The following is a 19,802-nucleotide window of genomic DNA, read 5'->3' as shown; positions in this document are numbered from 1 at the left end:
CAAGTTGCAACTTCTTCGTTTTTTCAAGCCCTACACCATAGAAGCAATAAAAATGGGTTTTGAGTGAAAGAAGACCACGGTTTTGGTAGAAGAAGCTTCCCCCTCTTTGTTGGTCCTTGAATGAACATACATTCTTGATGATAAATGTTCTTAGGCCATTAAAGGAGGTTTTAGAGGTGGTTGAAGTGTGTTAATGGTATATTAACTCAAAGCCAAGGAAGAAGAGAAGAAAGCAAGGATGTATTTGCTTTGAATAGCAAGAAGCCAAGGAGAGAGAAGGTGTGAGCACCAAACTTGTCAGTACAAGTTTCCAGTCATCCCAGGCAATCGGTTGTGAGATTATCTAACCTGTGATTTTACATTACATGAATGTATGTATGTTAGGGTTAGTTGTGAATGAATGTATACATGCTAGGTTAGTTGTGGATGAACTGTAAGCATGCTAGCTAGTTGTGGATGCATATGCTAGGCAGAGCTTGACTGTAGGGCATTGATATAAGCCCAATTTAATTGTATTATTTATTGTGTGCTTAGTGGGTGCTAAGCACCGGGAGTGGGTGCTCCCGTGTAGTGGGTGCTACACATTGTATCGGCACTACGAGTGCCATCTCAGCTTCGGCTTGAGAAAATTGGGTGTGGGTGCTCCCGACTGTGGGTGCAGTCAAAAGTAGTGTATTGAGTAGGTACGAAGCCTTTACAGGCACTACTCCGGGGATGTAGGCAAATTGCCGAACCTCGTAAAAAACCCTGTGTTGTGGGTGTTTGTTGTTTGCATTTGATATTGAAGTGCGTGGAATGTGGAATGGGTGTGCATACTTGGAAGTGCCTATGAGAGGCTGAGTGTGCATACGACTGTGTGCAAATAGGGACAGGTACATCAGGTTTTTCTTGGCCAGACATCGGACAGGTTTTTAGGTATCGGAATTGAACTCACTGATTCACCCCCCCTCTCAGTGACTGCCGGGTTACAACAAAAAGAAAATAAAAGTACAAATGCTATATATACTTCTTTAAAATACTAAGTAATTCACATGGGTGGGTCACTCAGGTGGGTGGATGCGCCGACCTGTCCGCCCACCTGAGGGCCAAAACTTGGGATTTTGACAGAATTCGACCCTCGGCACGAATCTCACTCTTGGCGTACTATGTAATATACGTATGCACCTTAATATACGGCTACATACCTGCTTTATCCGTACATGGCCTTATGATAGATGCATGTACATGGTTTGGGTATTCCCGTCTCTTCTGGCACTGGCTCGGACTTGTCGGGCCAGCCGGTGTTTAAGGTCACCCTTGCCATCATAGTCCATAAGGAACCAGCTCTAACTCTCTCCGGTTCGGGTCCTGCATGGTTAAACCGGGTCAACCTATAATCAGACCGGGTTAAAGAAGTAGGGTATTACAGCCAAGCTGACCCGACGGTGGACTCTCCGATGCCTAAGTTAGATCTTTCCACAACAGATGCTCAAGAGAGCTTTTTCAGTAAGAGAAGTGAGTCATCGATCTCCCATGATGGAGGCTTACCTTGGTATTTATAGGCTGCTGATGGAGGGCAAGTGGGAGACGATTGTCAAGAGTCATGTTTAGGCATGGAGTCCTCAAGGGGAGTGGCTCTGTGATTATGGGAATATTCCTAGAATATTCCCCTCTTAACTCGAAAAGGCCAACCGTGTGACGTCTATGATGACGTGTAGTGGATAGAGTCCTGTCCTCCGGAATAGGGATTACGTTCCCTGAATGTAAGGGTGGATGAAAACATGTTTCTAGAAACCTTGTTGTTGACGTCGGGCCGAGGTGGAAGCACGGCCTGATGGAGGTCGAGGAGCAGCACGGCCTGATTGAGGCCGAGGTGGAGCACGGCCTGATGAAGGCCGAAGTGCAGCACAGCCTAATGGAGGCCGAGAAGGTAGCACGGCCTGACGGACGCCGAGGTGGAGCACGACCATATGAAGGCCGAGGTGGAAGCGCGGCCTGATGGAGGCCGAGGAGGTAGCACGGCCAGATGAAGGCCGAGGTGTAGCACGGCCTGATGAAGGCCAAGGAGATAGCGCGGACTGATGGAGGCCGAGGTACAACACAGCCTAACAGAGGCTGAAGTAGCAGCTCAATCGTGTTCAGGTTTGCGTACATGCTTCAACCGTGCTGAGGAAAATAACATAATTTGCCTCATCACGCGGTTCTAGGGATCAATATGGGATCAGCTGAATGATAGGTGGTGCGCAAACCCGTATCGGTTGATTGATACAAAACAAGGGTAAAAAGGTTTTAAAAAAAAAAATTAAATGAAAACTAGAGTAGATACGTCCGATATAAACCAATATAGGGCCGTCCAGATTGATATCGGCTGAGCCGGATCCCAATTCCTAAAACCCTGATCTATCCAGGAGAACCGAAATCTATCTACTTATAAGTTGTGTGAGATCCGAGGCTCTGTCAGTTTCCAGGTAAGAACCATGTCCAACCACAAAGCTGAAATGGCCTAGGATTATTGCAACCAGGTCTTGGAATAGAATTCACCTTTATTTTTCTTACTGGGATAGATATGTTAATGAAATTGACGACGTGAAACCAAAATCGAGGGATATCTCAATCCATTTGTTTCTTTGAACCTACTTTTAGAAGTTAGCATGAACGAGCACCTCATAGCTTTCTTTCTGTTCTAAGGAATGAAATGAGACAACTTTAACTGCTACATGATTGCATGCAGCTCTAAATATTCTTCCCTAAAAAAGATTCCTACATCAAAAAGAAAAAAGTGAAATGGGAAAAAAAAAATTTGAGCGTCTAAACCGCCCAAAGTGGATCCCTAGAATAAACTGCCTCCAGAATTTCTTGGGAGATCTCCTTAAAGTTCATCCTGCAAATGAATAGCAATATAAGAGGAAGGGTGCAACAAGTCAGAAAAAGGAAAATCATTGAGCACATTTTCAGAAGAATCATAGCTTTGTACAACTGACAGAGAAAGAGACGTACATGCACATCATCCTCGTCATCGGTCTTGCTGCCTTCAGTGTCATCACTATCAGGTTTATCGCCTTCAGCGTCGTCACTTTCATCATCCTCATTCTCATCCTGAAAGACATGTTAGTGCAATTGAATATGGAGGACATTAAGAATATGAAGGTATACTTCAGGCATAGGTCTATAAAGCTTACATCAGAATCAGCTGGATCATCCTTTGCTTCCTGCCAGAATAAATCACAACAGGTCAGAGAAACTATGTCCACAAAGAAGGCAAAATATTTTTCTAGTCCGGCAAGACTAGAAAGCATCACAAGACTGATACCATACTTTACAATATGGCAGGGTAATATGGCAATCTAAGAATTGGTCTTGAATGACCCACAAGTTAAACTTTAGGCTTAGAACTATATACCCTCTCATGTATTGTCAGATTCCCTTGTCTATTCAGCCGTCCATTTCATTTTAGAAAAGTATCATTTTCACACTAGATCTCTAAATCCTCTCATGGATTGACAGCTTCCCTTGTACATTCAGTTGTCCATTGCCTTTTCGAAAAGTTTAATTTTTATACTAGATTACCAAAACCTTACTTTCCAATTGGCCAACTCTATTTGGGCTGAAACCTGACATGCAAAAAGGGGACATTATTTGGGCTGAAACCTGACATGCGAAAAGGGGACATTATTTGGGCTGAAACCTGTCCATAAAATTTCAGCTCTATCCAAAATTTGCCACATGGCAAATATAACTCCCTAGATCTGTTGGACTAAAAATAATTTTCAGCCGTCACAACTGAGCTACCACACATAAAGGGAAGCCTACTCTTCTCTTTCCCTTGTGTAGTGCTGTAGTACCACCACCCTTGTATGAGTGACCACTACCAGAACGACAGTAGGAAAAGTTTTTCCCTGCTCACCTAACTTACATGTACGGTAGGCACACAGGCAAAATCAGTAAACAAATGCAGAGAACAAAAGGCAAATGGCAATATACCTCCTTTTCACTATTTTTCTCAGCCTCATCAAATGCTGCCTTCTCAGCCTGCAAAACCCAATACCTCAATGTGAATTTTCTTCTCTTTCTTGGGGATGAATATCTTTATGAATTGAGGAAAGACTTTTAAGAACTGAAACAGATAAGGCACAAGTAAAATACATCTTTGTTTTTGCCCCATGTTTCTTCAGCGAGCTTTTTTGCATATTCCGGATCATTACAAACTAAAACATTATCAAACATCGTCCCGGACTTTACCTGACATGTACACACATATCTCACCCATCAGCATTTATTTAGTCTACAAAATGAAATTAATTGCTATAAGTTGTACACAAATATATCTACAAAATACAATCAATTGCTATAAATTGTACATAGGTGTACCTGCCACAGCTCGATGCCAACATATTTCAAATTGGTATAAACATAAATATCTGGGTCATCCTTGAAATCTGAGCGTACATATAGAAATGTTAACAACACAAACATCCAAAAGTAAACATGGTGTTGATGGAGAATCAGTAAAGACCTGGGTTATCAATCATAGGTGCCTTCCATTTGCCCTTGTAGTTGGGATTCTTTATTTTCTGCAGATGATGAGCATCAGGTAAGAAGACTGAAGCCCATTAAAATAAATGTCAAGCTTCCGGCCAGTTTAGAAATTTCACAGACCTTTGCCTTCCATGGACCCTTGTATTCTGGGTTGGGGATGGTTGGTGCTGTCCATTCACCATCTTCCTCATCATCCCAATCCTCTGGCTATGGAATAATGAAGCACAATATTCAGTAATTAGTTCATTCCTATGGAAACAGTGCCTTTCAAAACATGATAAAGATGCTGAAAAGCAAGTCCTGAATCAGCTACCTTCTTGGCATCAGGATCAGTTATCTCCTTTTGAATGTCATCATACCCCTTTGAACATATAAAAATAGTCAGTACAATTATAACACTATGTAGCAGAAAGTGAATTAGAATTCCCAGTAGTAACAACAAAAAGGTACGGGGATGAATACCTCAGGTTTCTTATCTTCAGGATCAGGAATATATTCCTTGTCATCCCAATCTTCTGGCTGCACATTAACACGTGAGTTGTTACAACAATTAAAGACCTAATGGGAGAAAATAAAAAAAGCTGGACAACAATTTTACAAGAGGACTAACTTTCTTGGCCTCTGGATCTTTGATTTTCTTTGGAGGGAGAATATCCCAATCGCTATATAGACTCCCAGATTGTTTCTCGACATTGTCGATGAGGATGGTATAAGTAGCATCTGGCCGGAGGATGAAAGTGTACACATGAGTCAGCTGGTCGGTCTCACAAGGAACATCCTTCTTGATCAGGTGGTTTTTTCCATCGCGGGAAAGTATAGCATGAACTTTCTTGGTGCTGTAGCCACAGATATCTGGTCCAAACATGATACTGCCATTCACCATATAAAAAGATTTGCAATCAAGTCTTTTCCAACGTGGACAGAAAGGATAAATAAATATACAATTAATAGATGGTATTGACTTATGGTTTGTTACCTGTAAGGGGTTTCACCACCAAATTTCTTTTGATCAACTTCACCGCTGAGCAACTTCATGTAGCCACCACCACAGTCAAGCTTTTGCTCATGTTTTACAGAGAACTGGAAAACCAAAGTCTTGTCCCTATTATTTAACTCAGGGAACTCAGCTGAGATTGCATAAAACCGGTAGTCTTCACTGGTTTGGATACCTGCATTGAGATCAAAGCCAAATCAAGTACCACAGAGTATTGAAGAGCTGACACTGAAGAACCCAATGCATGAAAATGCTGACACATTTTCTGGTCCTTCATTAGAAGAAAAAAAAAACCAAAAACAAAAATAGAAGGTTACCTTTATCACTAGGGTCTCCATTCCATTTACCAGAAGTGTAATTCCACTCCCCACCCACGTTCTCATCTCTCTTCCAATCGGATTTGACCCATCGGTTCTCCCATCCATCTTAATATTCAACCATAAATTCAAATAAATAAAATGCAAATCAATTACAGTAAATCATTCAAAATCAATTAGAAAATCACACACTTATTTAGATATAGAAACCTCAACAACCACCCCACACCCCCCAAAAAAAAAAAATTAAATTAAATGAAGCAAAATGTAACTCCACCATAGGACCACAAAGGACATCATCAGCTTGTTCTTACAAAAGTACTAATTCAAGGTCACATATTCAAGCCGATGTGATGATTTTTAAAGAGATAATACATATATGTGTATTAACAGTCTGTACTTACTGTATTATCAGTCCCCCCTCTCCACACTTCATACAATAAATAAATAAATAAATAAAATCTTAACATGGTATATAGATAAGAATCATTTCAGCTGAATGTAAAATCTGAAGTGAATGAAAATTCATATAAATTCCAACAGATGTGTCGATGATGAGAAAGTACCATTCGAAGATGGCAACAAGAGATCTGGATTGAAATGCCAATAAATACAGATGGATCATTGGCATCAGTAACTCCAGAAAGATGAATTAAACTGTCGCAAAATATGATCTAACATAACAGAATTATTAAAAGAGTATACACGAAACTTGACTAGGGAGGAGCCATAGATTGATTTGGTTATCAGAGTGTAAACTCAAAATAAACCTTCAACATAACCTCAAAAAATATATCTAATCATATCGCAATGTTCCCAAAACTCTCAATTTTGCATGAACTCTTCTTTCTAGAGAGAACGCATTTTGTCACCATGCAAATGCAAAATCAAACATAGAAATGCATACAAATATAGACTGACGTCAGATAATAATCGAACATAATCGAACATAATCGAACATAATCTAATATGACTAACCAGATCAAAATCCCTATAGATCAACCAAACAAAACCATAGATTTTCCTCCAATCCATGACGAACTCCTAACCGCAAATATAAAGCAAAGATATCGAACCAGATGGATAAACAGGAAACTGATAAAACACTATCAGATCAATGTAGATGTAGATCGAATTTCGAAAAATTCAAAACCCCTAGATGGATCAAAATGCGCCTATGATGGGAGCAAAATATGAGAATTGAAGGGATCCGAGATCGAGGGGATCCATTGTACCTTCGAAGCGCTCTTCGAAATACACTTCCGCAGAAGCAATTGAGAAAATGGTAAGGACGATGAAGCCGAAAAGACTAGGGCTTTTCCACGGAGTCGCCATTGCAGCAACAAACGAACGAGACTACCACTCTTCGGCACACAGGTCTGTGGAGTATGTGGGGGAAAGCTGCGTAATATAGTGAAGCTTTTTTCCTGATTTTCTATTTTTATAAACTATTTTTAATTCGCGTTTTACGTCCGAAGAACCACGAATAACCCAGTCAATTACGAAACTAACCTCCGTTCCTCACGTTTGTCGTGTAGCAGCGTCGCATAACGATGCGGCAATGGTCAGGCCGGGACCTCCCTCGGGTTCATCTTTGATTGCAAAGGTAGGTTACGTTTGACAAGTCTTAAACACTATAGGGTTCGACCCTCCTCGTTTATGTTCTGAGATGAAGTAATCAATCGGTGTCAGTCTGGTCCAATTGATACGACATCATGATTGCATAGTATTATATAGGTCAGGTATGGACCTATTTATATTCAGTTGAACAACCATCAATCCTCAATTGGGCATATGCTAATCAAGCTATAAACAGACCAATCAAAGTATAAACAAGTTAACCCGACTATAAATGGCCATCCATTGATTTACCATCAAAATCAAGTCCAACTGAAAGACAATCAGGTTGGGCCCGAGATCAGGCCATTTATAACTGGTTGCACCATTTGGGTCGAATTGGTCTGGTCTTATCGATTTAACCGGTGGCCCATACCTTGAGACCACTCATGTTGTAGTGGTGGGGTGTGTTACGCTCATGTTGTAACGCTAGGTCTAAATGTCTGAGCGTCTGACCCGGGTCGGATGTTTTAGTGGAACGGAAATTACGATTTATGATGAGACGTCATGTCATTTGTTTAAAAGTATATGGGTATGTCCGTCATTGGACCATTGTTTGATGGTTTATTACGCCGGAAGTACCTAATTAGGATTGTAAGATAACAATTTTCAATAGATTTCCTGAAACCTAATTTTGAGATAATTTTAGTGACGCAGTCTGAGCCCACTTTCGACGCAACTAGCCAATGGGTGTGCAGCCATACACATGGGCCCATCTCCCGATATACTGGAACTGCTTATGAGATTGGGAGCTCAGTGTCACGCTAGCGTCTAACTCAACCGCTTGACAGGCGCGTGTGACTAATTTTGGCCCTATTAATGTGACTAATTAATAGGAGCGGGGGTAATAACACGTATGCCTTTCTCGTAAGGTGACACTTACACCACCGCACGCATAGCTACGATGCTTTAGACAAGTTTATGAAATTCAAGCATTTTTTTTTTTTTTTTGGAAGACGCTCCTTTAACCATTATATTGGCATCCCTATTGAAAGACCTAAAATTCAAGCACTGGGAAGTGAGCCCCAGACCTGTTATACCATGACAGGCTTCAGGGAAAAAAATTATTTGAATCAAATGGGTCAAGACACATACATAACAGATTTTAGAATATTTATATATTTTTTTTTGAATATTTATATATATATATATATATATTTTATCATTCTATATATTGAATAATTCGTGAGCAGTGATTAGCCTTAAAATATCCAAATTCATGGATGTGAGGAAGCCTCATATTATTATTACTAATATTATTTTTAAACATGTTCTATCTCCTCTACTTGTAAATCTACACGTCTCTGCTGCAAGCAAATTTTTGCTTCCATTGAAAGGCTTGGTGTGGGGATAACCTTGAAGATGAATGGTATGATGTCTTCCTCCTCTTTCATATCATCTGCACAATCCTTTCAATATTCATTTGAGTTGGGAATATTGATGGTCTCTTCATTGAAGCAGTTTATGAAGAATTGTTTGGATTTGCATGAGCCTTGCTTTGATTTTAATGGTGGCTGAAGATTTTTACGACTGCAACATTGATTCCATAAATGCTACTCATAGGGTTAAGTTTTATAGAGCATATTAGATTCTTGTACGATAATCATTCTCGTACGGTCATATCCACACAGATGGAATCCACCCTATGTGGATTAGATCGTATGAGAACCTGATACACACTCGAACATTTAAAGAAAGGGAAGTGGATTGGTTCGAATGTTGAGGGCATTTTATATTTAGCTCGTGGTAGCATACATCTCGAGTATCCTAGTATACCCAATCCATTCTAAAACCAATACTTCCATTTATATGGAAGTCGAGCTGGGAAAAAAGATCACCTGTGGATTCAAGACGATGTATCGATAGAGACGTCGTGCAAGGTATAAGTAGCAAGGAGCACTTGGGATGCTTTTAGGGGGAGTTTAGAGTGTATTTGATATTTATGATGGCTTATCCTTTTGAACGAAAGAGTATCATTAGTTTATGAAATATGCTCAAGAGTGTTATTGGACTAGTTCTTTGTTCTCTAATTATCAAATACGAATGCCAAATTGGTTTCAAGCCCATCTCATAATGAGCAACGTTCTTGGATGCATTAAAATATTTGAAATGTTAATGCATACCAAATAATTTTGTTGACATTTCAAAGCGTAATATCAACATATAAAATTCAGTGTGAAAATACATATCAAATGAAACCTCAAAGTAATAAAAAAAAAAAGGTACAACAACTACTAAGAGGATACATGTTGGAGCATAACTTAGATGTAATTTAATTTTATTATTATTATTATTTTTTTTTTTGACAACGGGTATCGAGGCCTTCGTCCTGACTAGTCCTACGAGCCAACTTAGATTTGACATTTTCATGCAAAATAATAATAAAAAAAAACTCTTAAATTTTACGTATTTCACTAGTGAAACTGTTGCTATTGGTATATAACGTAAGCAAAGGTGATGTAACCAATATTAAGACTTGTTTTAGACAAAGAAGTCGCCACGTAGAGTACTCCACCAACTACACTCCACTCGGAAGCATACCAAATCCTTTAATAATTTTCAATATCAATCAATCGTACTTTGTTACGTTTCTTAGAAAATACCTCAACATTGGAAAGAAGGGGGGGTATACTTATGAGAAAAGTAATACTAATGCTGTGTGACAAGGATCTTTTATTTTTTTTATTACAATTAACCCTGCTTACATTCTATCTAACATGAAATTGTTGCGGTCATATTTTATAGGAGAAAGTTTTCTTGTGTCGATAGGTGAAGTCCTGATGCCCCCCCCCCCCAACCACCACCACCGTGAATAGATCACTATGGGTTCAAGAAAACTTGTTCCTTTTATATATATATATATATATATATTTGTTTTCTTGTTCTAAATATAAAAACAAGGGAAGAGGTTAGGTATACCATCCGCTTTCCTGGAGCTAGTGGCTCAATCAATAGAAGGGGCATCGGAGGCTTTTCTAAGTAGAGAGATAGATACTACTGATATGAGTTACCAGTGTCATACTCAGCCTTTCCCCTAAAAACAACTAGGCCAAATACAGTAGTCATTCGTTATAAGGAGAACGAACTCTAACCATTGGTGCAGGTATATACCAGTGTTGTGGGCCAATGGGAGGGTGCAAGATAGCACCTTCAATGCGGGGAAGCACGGTCTTACCACCCTGTGTGTGTCTAGGTGTGTACGTGTATCAACTTTTGGAGTTCTTTCTCCTTTTTATACATGTATCATTTTTTCGTGTTCTGCATATAAAAACACCAATACAACTTATTATTATTATTATTATTATTATTTATTATAGATCTGTAGAAATACACTAGTATCCAACTTTATAGTTTCAGGACAGAAGATTGCCATGCTGGCAATGTGGGATGGAATCCCTAGGCCCAACTAATGGAGCACATCATGCAAAGCTATATTGCTATACGGTTGAGCAGGGGGTGTCAGTAAAGGGGAACAAAGAAGCCTCTATATTGCCAAATGCATATTAACATTTCACTGTCCTACGATATCACATGCAGGTCATTTGTCTTAATATATTCACCAATTTCACTAGATTGAACCTCACATGGCTGAATTGAAAGGTGAGCAAAGGTTTATCAAAATCACAATACACTAACCGATGCAAATGGAATATATATGGACAAACTGGTTAACCGCAACTTTAAGCACACTCAAACTTAATAACCAAATATCATTTATCTGTTTTTGGGTGAAAACAACATTGCTTTGCAGTAGAAATCATATGCAGACTAGTTATAACAATTAAGACTTAATCACTAACATGCAACTAATGTATTGGACTTTACCATATTGTGCCTTCTATTTTTTTTTTTGTTTACTGTAACGAGTGGCCTATTGTGCCTGTCACGTGTAATGAATGTGTGCATACATATCTTTCTTATGGCAACAACTTAGAAGATTAGGGTTCCCAAAAAACAATTAAAGCCTTGGAGCGTCGTAGTTCACTTTCTCCTAGATGTTTATAACATTATTCCTTCTCTCTGTTTTTGGCCAAGCCCACCAATGAAGTGGTTGCTTTTTTGACCAACACTGCTTACAAAGCAATGGTTAAAAAACTTATACTAAATAGATGTGAGCTGGATAACTATGCATTCTCCTCCTTTTTGTAAGTTAATTTATCTTTCTATAAAAAGGAGAAAAAAAAAAGGCTATGGGTTTGGTAGTCATTCAATTGAATGTTTCGCGTAAAAAAATAGAATTTTCAGTTTATGTGTCAAAATGGTGTCTGATGTACATGTTTTAGGAATGATTACTCAAGTTTTTTATTTTTTTCGTTTTTGGAATGAAATCAAAATGACGGAATAAAGTTTCATCGTTTTATCATTTTGCGTTTCTACTGAGTTTTTTTTTTTCATACTATTTTATTTATTTATTATTATTATTTTTTCTAGATGACTACCGAACACAGCCTTTGAGAACTTCAACTTTATTAGTTATTCATGAATCATGACTGCCTAAAATAATATTTTTCAAATCCTTAAACGTTGAAATACGTACAACTGTTACATTCATTAAGATACCAATCTTTGGGATGAGAATAAAACCGATCAATCAAAGAAATCTAATATGAGAAAGAGAATGGTTGCAAAGTTGGATTAACAATTGAGTAAAAGCCACAAAAATATAACTCATATTCATCTTAAGAAGAATAAAAAAGTAATAATTATCAAGTTTTTTTTTTAATATCTAATTACTAAAGAAAGTTGCTATGAGTCAGGAAGTTTCAAATTTCTCTGGTGATAGGTAATGCCATATAAAACCAATTAATATAACGTCTTTTACAGTTAGATTTGTATATTCTGTGTTCCGACATGCGGCAGAGCTTGAATTCGTTCTCATCCATTAGTTCAACCTCGAGGAATCATGTGAGCAGCAGCAGAAGATCAATGAAAGAAGGTAGAGACTTATCTTTTTTTCACCATTCTCATACATTGCCTTCAATCTTGCAATTTCTGTTTTGAGATCGATCTCATCATTAATAAGATTAGGGTAAGGATCACAAGGTGCCTATTCAGATCTATCACCAGCCGATTTAGGGACTAGTAGGAGGAGTTCATGCACTGTGTGGAGAAACAAGTTCAGAAAGATTAATATGCTTTAAATCCGATCGAATTGAATGGATTCGAAACCAGAGTTTTTTTTTTGTTCTTTCGTGTTTTTTTTCCAGTTGAGCATGAGGAGATGATATTTATTATTTGGGATCTAATGTGTTTTAACGATAAGAGGATGTCAAAACGGGTTAGTGAACCACTGAGGGTATTATGGGAATTATACGCTTTATATACTTCTCGGTATTTTATCGATAGGCGGGGAAAAGTGCACAGAATAAAGGAAAACGGGAGAGAGAGAGAGAGGGAGAGGAAGCTAAGAAAACCGAGGGTTCTCTCCGACGTTAATGGCGGTTAGGGTTTCTGTTGATCTCCGAAACTTAAATCTCCCGCCACTTCCCTCTGTAGTTATACTTAAAAGTTCTTATTCGATCCCTCAATTATAGCATATTCTATTTTGTTCAATATCGACAAGGATTTTGTAAAAATTCAGTAGAAGGAGAGAGGAAAGACTGATGGGCGCTGAAGAAAAAACCACGCCTAACGCGAATTCGATGCAGGTAAGTGTTTTTTTGATGATGTTTGGCACTTCGATTTTTCTAAATTCTTTGATTTTGATGTTGCCCTAGCGTGGAAGTTTTAGTTCTATGCACTTTTCGTTATTCCTTTTCAAGCGCGAGCTCGATTTTGAGGAGACAAATGTTCGACACTGAGTTATAACTCTTTTGGCCTAGCGGTGTAGCTATTCTATCTATCCAGAATCTTAAATATAATACTTTATCGTCTCTTTCATTCACTTGTTTTATTCGACACTGGTATCTGGGTGGGTAGGTTATGCTGATATTAATTCAATTAGGACTTCTCTTAATTACTGTTCTTATAGTTTGTTACGTTCCCTTGCCGTAACTGCATGGCCACAGAAGTTATAAATTTGATCACGAGGTTTTCTTTATGTGCACTAATTTATTGACCAAGTCATGTGGTTCATGTGTAGTAACTGTTACAGACTTGCAGACTTATCGTGTTTTTAACAAGGTCTAGAAAATGTTGTGTTGAGAGAATACATGGGGAAGGCCGCATACCCTGATCTAACTTGAAGGCACTATGGTTGAGGAATCTAGATGACGACTATTGTGCTCTGCTAAGTCTTTGACTAGTTGACGATTAGATTTTTCTGATTAAAATGGGAAATTTGATCAGCTCTCTCTTTAGATTATAGATTTTTTAGACTGATGAGTTCCTTGAAGGTTCTGGAGGAAGCAATTCAGAGAGTAGGGAGACCAGATAGTCGCTGTGGAGGTATTGAATTTTGGATGTAAAAATGAATTATGATGAAGGCAATAAAGAAGTGATATTTTCTGGTTTATTAGTTGAGCATTTTAAGGGAGACTATAGTAAGGTATAAATTTTTAGAGCACATCTAAGGATGTTGCCTGATTTAGCTATTATACTTGGGTCAGTTGTTCACTTGGTTGGTGTTGTGCAATAGAACTTGTAGGGTGGTTTATTCAGTACTGAATGTGGCTATGGTGGTTATTGTCCTTCTGTGACAGGAAGCCCTGAAAGCATGCTATATACTTTATCATCAACCATCATTTTCCATGTGTGTTCTAACCCACAATCTGCCGCTGTAACTTTTTCCGCATGCTCTCTGTCCATAGAAAGTTCTGTCACATAGCCTGTCTTTGATCATTGAGGTTACTAAGCCAGTTCAAGGTTAAACTGGTCTGATGAGGTTTGTCCCAAGTACTCTGCTTAGGAAAGGTCTAGCTTTGAAGAATCTTAATTGTTGGGGGTATCCATAATAGTAAGATTTTTATCTTGTTTATGTTTTGTCTTTAGATGCACCAGGATATGCTGCAAAATTTATGATAAACTGGAAAACTTTTAGTAGGCACAGATTCTAATTCGCAACTAGAAAATTTTTGTAGATCAATAAATGTGTCAAGGGACTGCGGTTTTAGATGTTTCTACTCTTTAATTCAATACATCTGCCTAATGTTAATTAGATCCAAACACTCATTTGGTTGGTTTTTTTTTTACTTAAGAAAACATGGTAGAAGAATAGAATTTTACAGGGTGGTGGGAGAAAATCAAAAGAAAAGGTGTTAAAAATCTCTCTTGCCTACTTATTTAATTGTATCTGTAATTCTTTTATAATAATGTATCAATGTTGAGACTGCTGTTATTGTGCTCTTGTTTTCTTAGACCTTGTTTTCTCTACAACCCTTCCCCACTGTTAAGCCATGTAGCCAGATGATGTGTGTACTTCAAATTTGAGCTTTTGAAATCCCAGCTTTTCACTCTGTTTTTTTGGTACCTGGGATTTCTTTCTTTCATGTCTCCTCCATTCATTTCGAAAGTCCCTTCTTTTTACATTTATGACCATTACCCTAACTCATAATAGAATTCAGACCCTTCTTTTTACATATATGACCATTACCAGAACTCATTTTGTAATATAGAATAAGTTTTGATAGTGGTGTTCGGGCTTCCAAGGGATACCTTATATATTTGGTAGCATTGGAAAATGAGGTTAGGGGAATATCAAATTTTGGTTTAACTAGCTTTATTTGGATGAGTTGAGACGTTTTTGACTGATGCTTATGTTCTTAGTTTATTTTTGTTTCTAGATAATTGAGTCACGGCTTTCTTTCAAGCCAACTTCTTTGATGTAGACAATCTATGTATACAGCCTTCACTGCCTATTTCTGAGAAAAACATTTGTTACATGCTAATATTTTGGCATCTTTCGCAGGGAGAAATTTTGAGCCATAAGTTATTGGATTGTTTGGGAAGCTATTCCATTACGCTTCTAATGGAAGCAAACTGGAAAGAACTTGTGGAGGTTAATAAGTTCGTCCTGGTCCCTAGGATAGTGGTCTATATATGTTGTCTACTTCCATACCGATAAGAATCCTGGTTGTATGAATATCAAGAAGCAAGGTTGATTCTAGGCTGCTGCTTCCACTTTTATTTATTTATTTATTTTTTTATGCGGTTTGTTGAATGTTGATTAGTTCATCGCTTGTCCCGCTATCTTCGTATGTGATAGCGCCGAAGACACCTGCAATATGATTTTTTAATGATTGTTATATTTTTTTTTGCCCTGTAGATCTTCACAGTCCTTGTGTGAATGCTTCTACCTTGTCCTGTGAAAAAAATGACCTGTACTATGGGACAGTCAGAGTTTTATCGTCTGGTTTTTTGTGTGCGCGATGAAGTACTTCTAATATTGTTTTTAATCGAAGGGGATTTATGTTGCATGTTTGCTGCTTATTCTCTTGGAGTGGAAGTTTTAGTCCCTCATTACCTAGCATCTTCATTTATATCTTTGACAAGTCTTCCAAATTTGCAGCGTGTCAAGGTCTATCGTCTGAATGAGAATGGAAAGTGGGATGACCGTGGAACCGGACATGTTACTGTTGATTATCTGGAGGTTCATCAATATTTATGCTGCTTTTATTTCTTCCATCTGTTCTTAATTTGAGTTTGGAGGTTACTTTTTCTTCTGGGGGACAGGGTGTGGGACTGGTCAACTGTCAAATGGAGTGCTGACTGACTGAAATTGTTTCAACAGAGATCAGAAGAACTTGGCCTCTTTGTCATTGATGAGGAAGACAACGAGACATTACTTGCACATCGTATCAGCTCTGATGAGATCTATCGAAGGCAAGAAGGTAAGTTTTCTAGCTACACCGTATGACTAATTGCCTTTTGTTATAGTTTTACATTACAGAATGGACTTACTAATGTGGAGTAGTTCATTTGTTGTTCCAGAAACTATCATCTCTTGGCGTGATCCAGAGTATTCTACAGAGTTAGCTCTTAGCTTTCAAGAGACTCCAGGGTGCTCTTACATCTGGTGACTATCAAACTCTTTCTAATGTTTTCTTGATAGCGTTAGTTTATTTCTATTATTTTATCATATAACCTTTTTATTTTCTATTTTTCTCTAAAATACTTAGGGACCACATTTGCAGTGTGCAGAGAAATATGCAATTTAACACACTCAGTAGTAAGTATCCACTGATCTGTTGATCTATGAACTGCTTGTTATTTGTCTTTTGCTGTTTTTAAACATCTGGACTTCTTTATAGACCTTGAGATGGGTCATCGCTCAGCCACAGAGGCATTGGAGACATCTGGGACATCTCAGGCCAATGGTAATTCCTTCTGAGCTTGGATTTTCTTTTTAGGTGTCCATTTTGTGAATGGCATTGAAGAAATTGTTGGCGTGGGGCTTAAAGGGTGGCAGGAAGATAGTAAGACACTCTGCTCATTGTTTGGGCATGTTCAGACAAAACCGCTTGGATGCCTAGGCAACGCCTTGACAACTATGACTTACTCTAACTAGGAAACTGAAATAAAAAAGGAAAGAGACTGAGTCTGAAATAAGGGTGGACTCTTAGAGACCCATTCTGGCCTTAATTAAAACACTTGATATAAATTAAGTAAAGAAATTAAGCCCTAACTAGACTAACAAAAGGAAATTCCATATTCATTGCTCCTACCCATATTATAGGCCCATTTAAGTGACCTGTTGCAATAAAAACCCATTGGACTAATGGCCCAACATGTAAGGACCAAAGTTTTTTCTCACTAAAAAAAAAAAAAATAAGCCCACCTTTGTGTTTTATCTGCATCAGTATATGCCTGTTCATCACCTCCTGCACCACTCCCAAACACTTTTTGATTTGAATGGCTATAGCCACTGGTTCCTTGCTAGTTGCAATCTCTCCTGATTCACCTAAAAAACATCAGAATTCCATCTTCCCCTATGCCTTGCAAGTTAGAATGTTGAATGCATTACTTGTCCCTAACGTACTAGCCTTATGTTTCTCCTAGTGTGGTTTTGTTAATATTTGGTCTCCTGTTTTAGTCTGAATAATATTATTTGAGTTTGTGGATTTTTGTTATTCTTCCTTCTATTAATTATCTCCCAAATCATTTGTGTGTGGAACATGTTTATGCCTAACCATTTTACCCTTTTATGGGGGGTTAATTCTGTAGATGAGTCATTTCATGGCGTCAACAGTGAGCTGAGGGAATTGCCAGCGGTTGAACTATCGACACTTCCTCTGATATTGAAGGTTTATTAACAGATCTTGTTTTCTTCTCATTCCTTGACTTTCCATTATGTTTTGGCTTTGTATCGTTGGTTCATTCTTTTGCTTGAGTGGGCATGGTGGATGTCTTATCTCTTCTTGAAATTGATCTCTATTTGCCTTGTGTCTTGCACTGCAAATGATTAAGTCTTTGCATTTCTATATGATGCAATGATGGTGGCAATTTTTCCTTCTCTTAATTTAAAGCTACTCCAGTACTGTGTGCCTTAAAAATTTTTTTTCCCCCCAATTTTTAGTCATGCCTTCGTTTTATAAGTTTTTCAGGTTCTGCCATGTTAATATCTTTTGTCAGTTCATAAATTCTCCAAATGATGGTTGTCTGATTACTGTTGGAGATCATGTAATTGTGTTGGCACTGGCTGAACCTTGATGATTGGCTTGCTGATGAAGCTTCTGCTTATTTTTATTTGCAGTCTTGAGTTCTGATAGAATTTCTGAAAGCTTGTAGTTCTATATTTCTTGACTTGAGGCCAGACCTTTGTAAAGTTTGTTTCAGCTGTTGATTTTCTGTCATTTAACCAGACACATAGATTAATTCCTTAATGAGGTTGTGTCACCTATGCCAGTTAACTCATCCTCATGCTATAATAGTTTTCCAATAGCCAGTGTCTCCTGCCTATATGGTGCTAAACTGATCCAGAAAGCTTTTATATATATGTGTGTGTGTGTGTGTGTGTGTGGTAAAAAATATTATTGAGAACGAAAGAGGTGGTTATAGTTAAGCTTTTATGACTGTTGCTGTTTTTTGTTTTCTTGGTGGACTTTAACAAAGATCTGGAAGGTCTTCCCAAATCTAATGGATGCTATTTCAGCCTTGTGTTACTGTTTTTTCCCATTAGAGTAATTTGGATGTCACCGTTCTGAAGAACCTGCTTACTATCCTATATACTTCAACCTTTTTTTTCCTGGGGGGTTATTAATCTGTAGTTTATACTACAACTTAGGCATAGTTGTCATTGGCGGAAAAAGAAGTTCATGGCAGTGTTACGATTTACGTGACTCACAAATGGCGGTCGCCATTGGCTGATAGGCATCGCCATGGAGCCGCCATGGATGCCAGGTCACACTTGATTCACTAGGCAATCGATTTTTTGTAAAATGCAGGGTGATTTTGATAGGGCTATGTCGATTTTTGATGATTTGATGTTGCTTAATGTTGGTTTTATATGTTATAGGGTATATATTGTAGGCTTGTAGCATGCTAAATAACTTTAGAAAATAGGGGAAATAAAAAAGTAGCATACTAAATAACTTTAGAAAATAGGGAAAATAAAAAATGACACATAGGCGATTTGACCGCCATGTCAACGCCATAACGGGCGATTCATCACCAAATCGATTAGCCACCCCTCCACCGCCTTGGATCGATTTAATGCCGTGACAACTATGAACTTAGGTCTTGACATAGTTGATTTCTTCGTTCTGAACTTCTGAGGAATGTTTAAATAAAATTGTTGACCCTTTCTTGTACCTATTAACTCAGGTATTCACTGCTCCTAACATGTCGATCATGCTTAACATGAGATTGATGTGAATATTTACTATGACAATAATTGCTTGCTGGGGTTGATGATGTAATGATATTTATTATTGCTGTTGTTATAATCATTGTGCTCTTTCCTCCCCCCTCCAGGGTCTTTTTGAAAGTAGTAGTAGTTGTTGTTGTTATTGACGTGGTAAGTTGATATCTTAAAAAGATAACTACTTTATATTGCAGACTGTAGTGGAGAGTGGAATCACGGATCAAATACGTGTGACAGAGCTTATAGTGCATGATGTAAGCTTCCTATAAAACTTTGAGCCCTTAAGAAAATTTTGGATATCCTGTTAAGATTGTGTAACTCTTAGCGTTGTTTTTTTGATATATGTGTGCGTATTTATATTTATTCTCAAGGAGTTTAGCATAGATGGAAACCCCCCTTGTACTGCTAGAACAGTGAAAATGATAAGTGATTGAACAGGTTCCCATTTCCAAAGCTTCTTCCCAACACACCAGTGAAAGTTATGATGATTATTTGGGTTTTTAGAGTAAAGATTCCAGGAAAATGTTATTGTGGGGAGACCTTTTAGGCGGAATGTTGCATGGCTGAAGTAAAGTTGTAATTGACTTTACTTCTTAGTTCCCAACTCCCCCCCCCCCCC

The 19,802-nt window shown here is 38.1% G+C and overlaps 2 protein-coding genes across 7 annotated transcripts in view; one reads left to right on the top strand and one right to left on the bottom strand.

The window, feature by feature from the left end:
- Positions 1–2,585: 2,585 nt before the first annotated feature.
- Positions 2,586–7,223, bottom strand: LOC122091995 (calreticulin-like). Its single transcript, XM_042662272.1, has 14 exons — positions 7,062–7,223; positions 5,827–5,934; positions 5,492–5,684; positions 5,126–5,384; positions 4,978–5,034; positions 4,829–4,876; positions 4,636–4,722; positions 4,493–4,550; positions 4,348–4,415; positions 4,123–4,218; positions 3,961–4,008; positions 3,159–3,188; positions 2,977–3,075; positions 2,586–2,860 (listed from the first exon to the last, which is right to left on the bottom strand). Exons 1-14 carry the CDS (start codon positions 7,159–7,161, stop codon positions 2,849–2,851), a joined length of 1,263 nt encoding a protein of 420 aa, XP_042518206.1. The 5' UTR covers positions 7,162–7,223; the 3' UTR covers positions 2,586–2,848.
- A 5,574-nt stretch (positions 7,224–12,797) lies between these two features.
- The window catches only part of LOC122091418 (serine/threonine-protein phosphatase 4 regulatory subunit 3-like), a 22,411-nt gene continuing 15,406 nt past the window's right edge, over positions 12,798–19,802 (top strand). For 2 of the 6 annotated variants that reach the window (XM_042661355.1, XM_042661354.1), the window contains exons 1-8: positions 12,798–13,091; positions 15,890–15,970; positions 16,112–16,211; positions 16,312–16,396; positions 16,500–16,549; positions 16,632–16,697; positions 17,545–17,624; positions 19,378–19,437. In XM_042661355.1, the coding sequence (XP_042517289.1) occupies positions 13,047–13,091; positions 15,890–15,970; positions 16,112–16,211; positions 16,312–16,396; positions 16,500–16,549; positions 16,632–16,697; positions 17,545–17,624; positions 19,378–19,437 (567 nt within the window). In that variant the 5' untranslated portion in view covers positions 12,798–13,046. Of the gene's footprint in view, positions 13,092–15,303; positions 15,380–15,889; positions 15,971–16,111; positions 16,212–16,311; positions 16,397–16,499; positions 16,550–16,631; positions 16,698–17,544; positions 17,625–19,377; positions 19,438–19,802 lie in introns of those variants that run through there. The other 4 variants (XM_042661353.1, XM_042661351.1, XR_006143927.1 and 1 more) reach the window with 3 other exon arrangements.

This window comes from Macadamia integrifolia, chromosome 10 (assembly GCF_013358625.1).
Source record: "Macadamia integrifolia cultivar HAES 741 chromosome 10, SCU_Mint_v3, whole genome shotgun sequence".
Taxonomy (NCBI): domain Eukaryota; kingdom Viridiplantae; phylum Streptophyta; class Magnoliopsida; order Proteales; family Proteaceae; genus Macadamia; species Macadamia integrifolia.
This window is presented reverse-complemented; position numbering and strand designations above follow the sequence as displayed.

Coding starts and splice junctions, on each gene's coding strand:
- LOC122091995 (XM_042662272.1), bottom strand. CDS start 7,161: ATGGCGACTCCGTGGAAAAGCCCTAGTCTTTTCGGCTTCATCGTCCTT. Junction 5,685..5,826: donor TGGAGACCCTAGTGATAAAG/GTAACCTTCTAT, acceptor ATCTCAATGCAG/GTATCCAAACCAGTGAAGAC. Junction 4,416..4,492: donor ACCTATGATTGATAACCCAG/GTCTTTACTGAT, acceptor ATGTACGCTCAG/ATTTCAAGGATGACCCAGAT.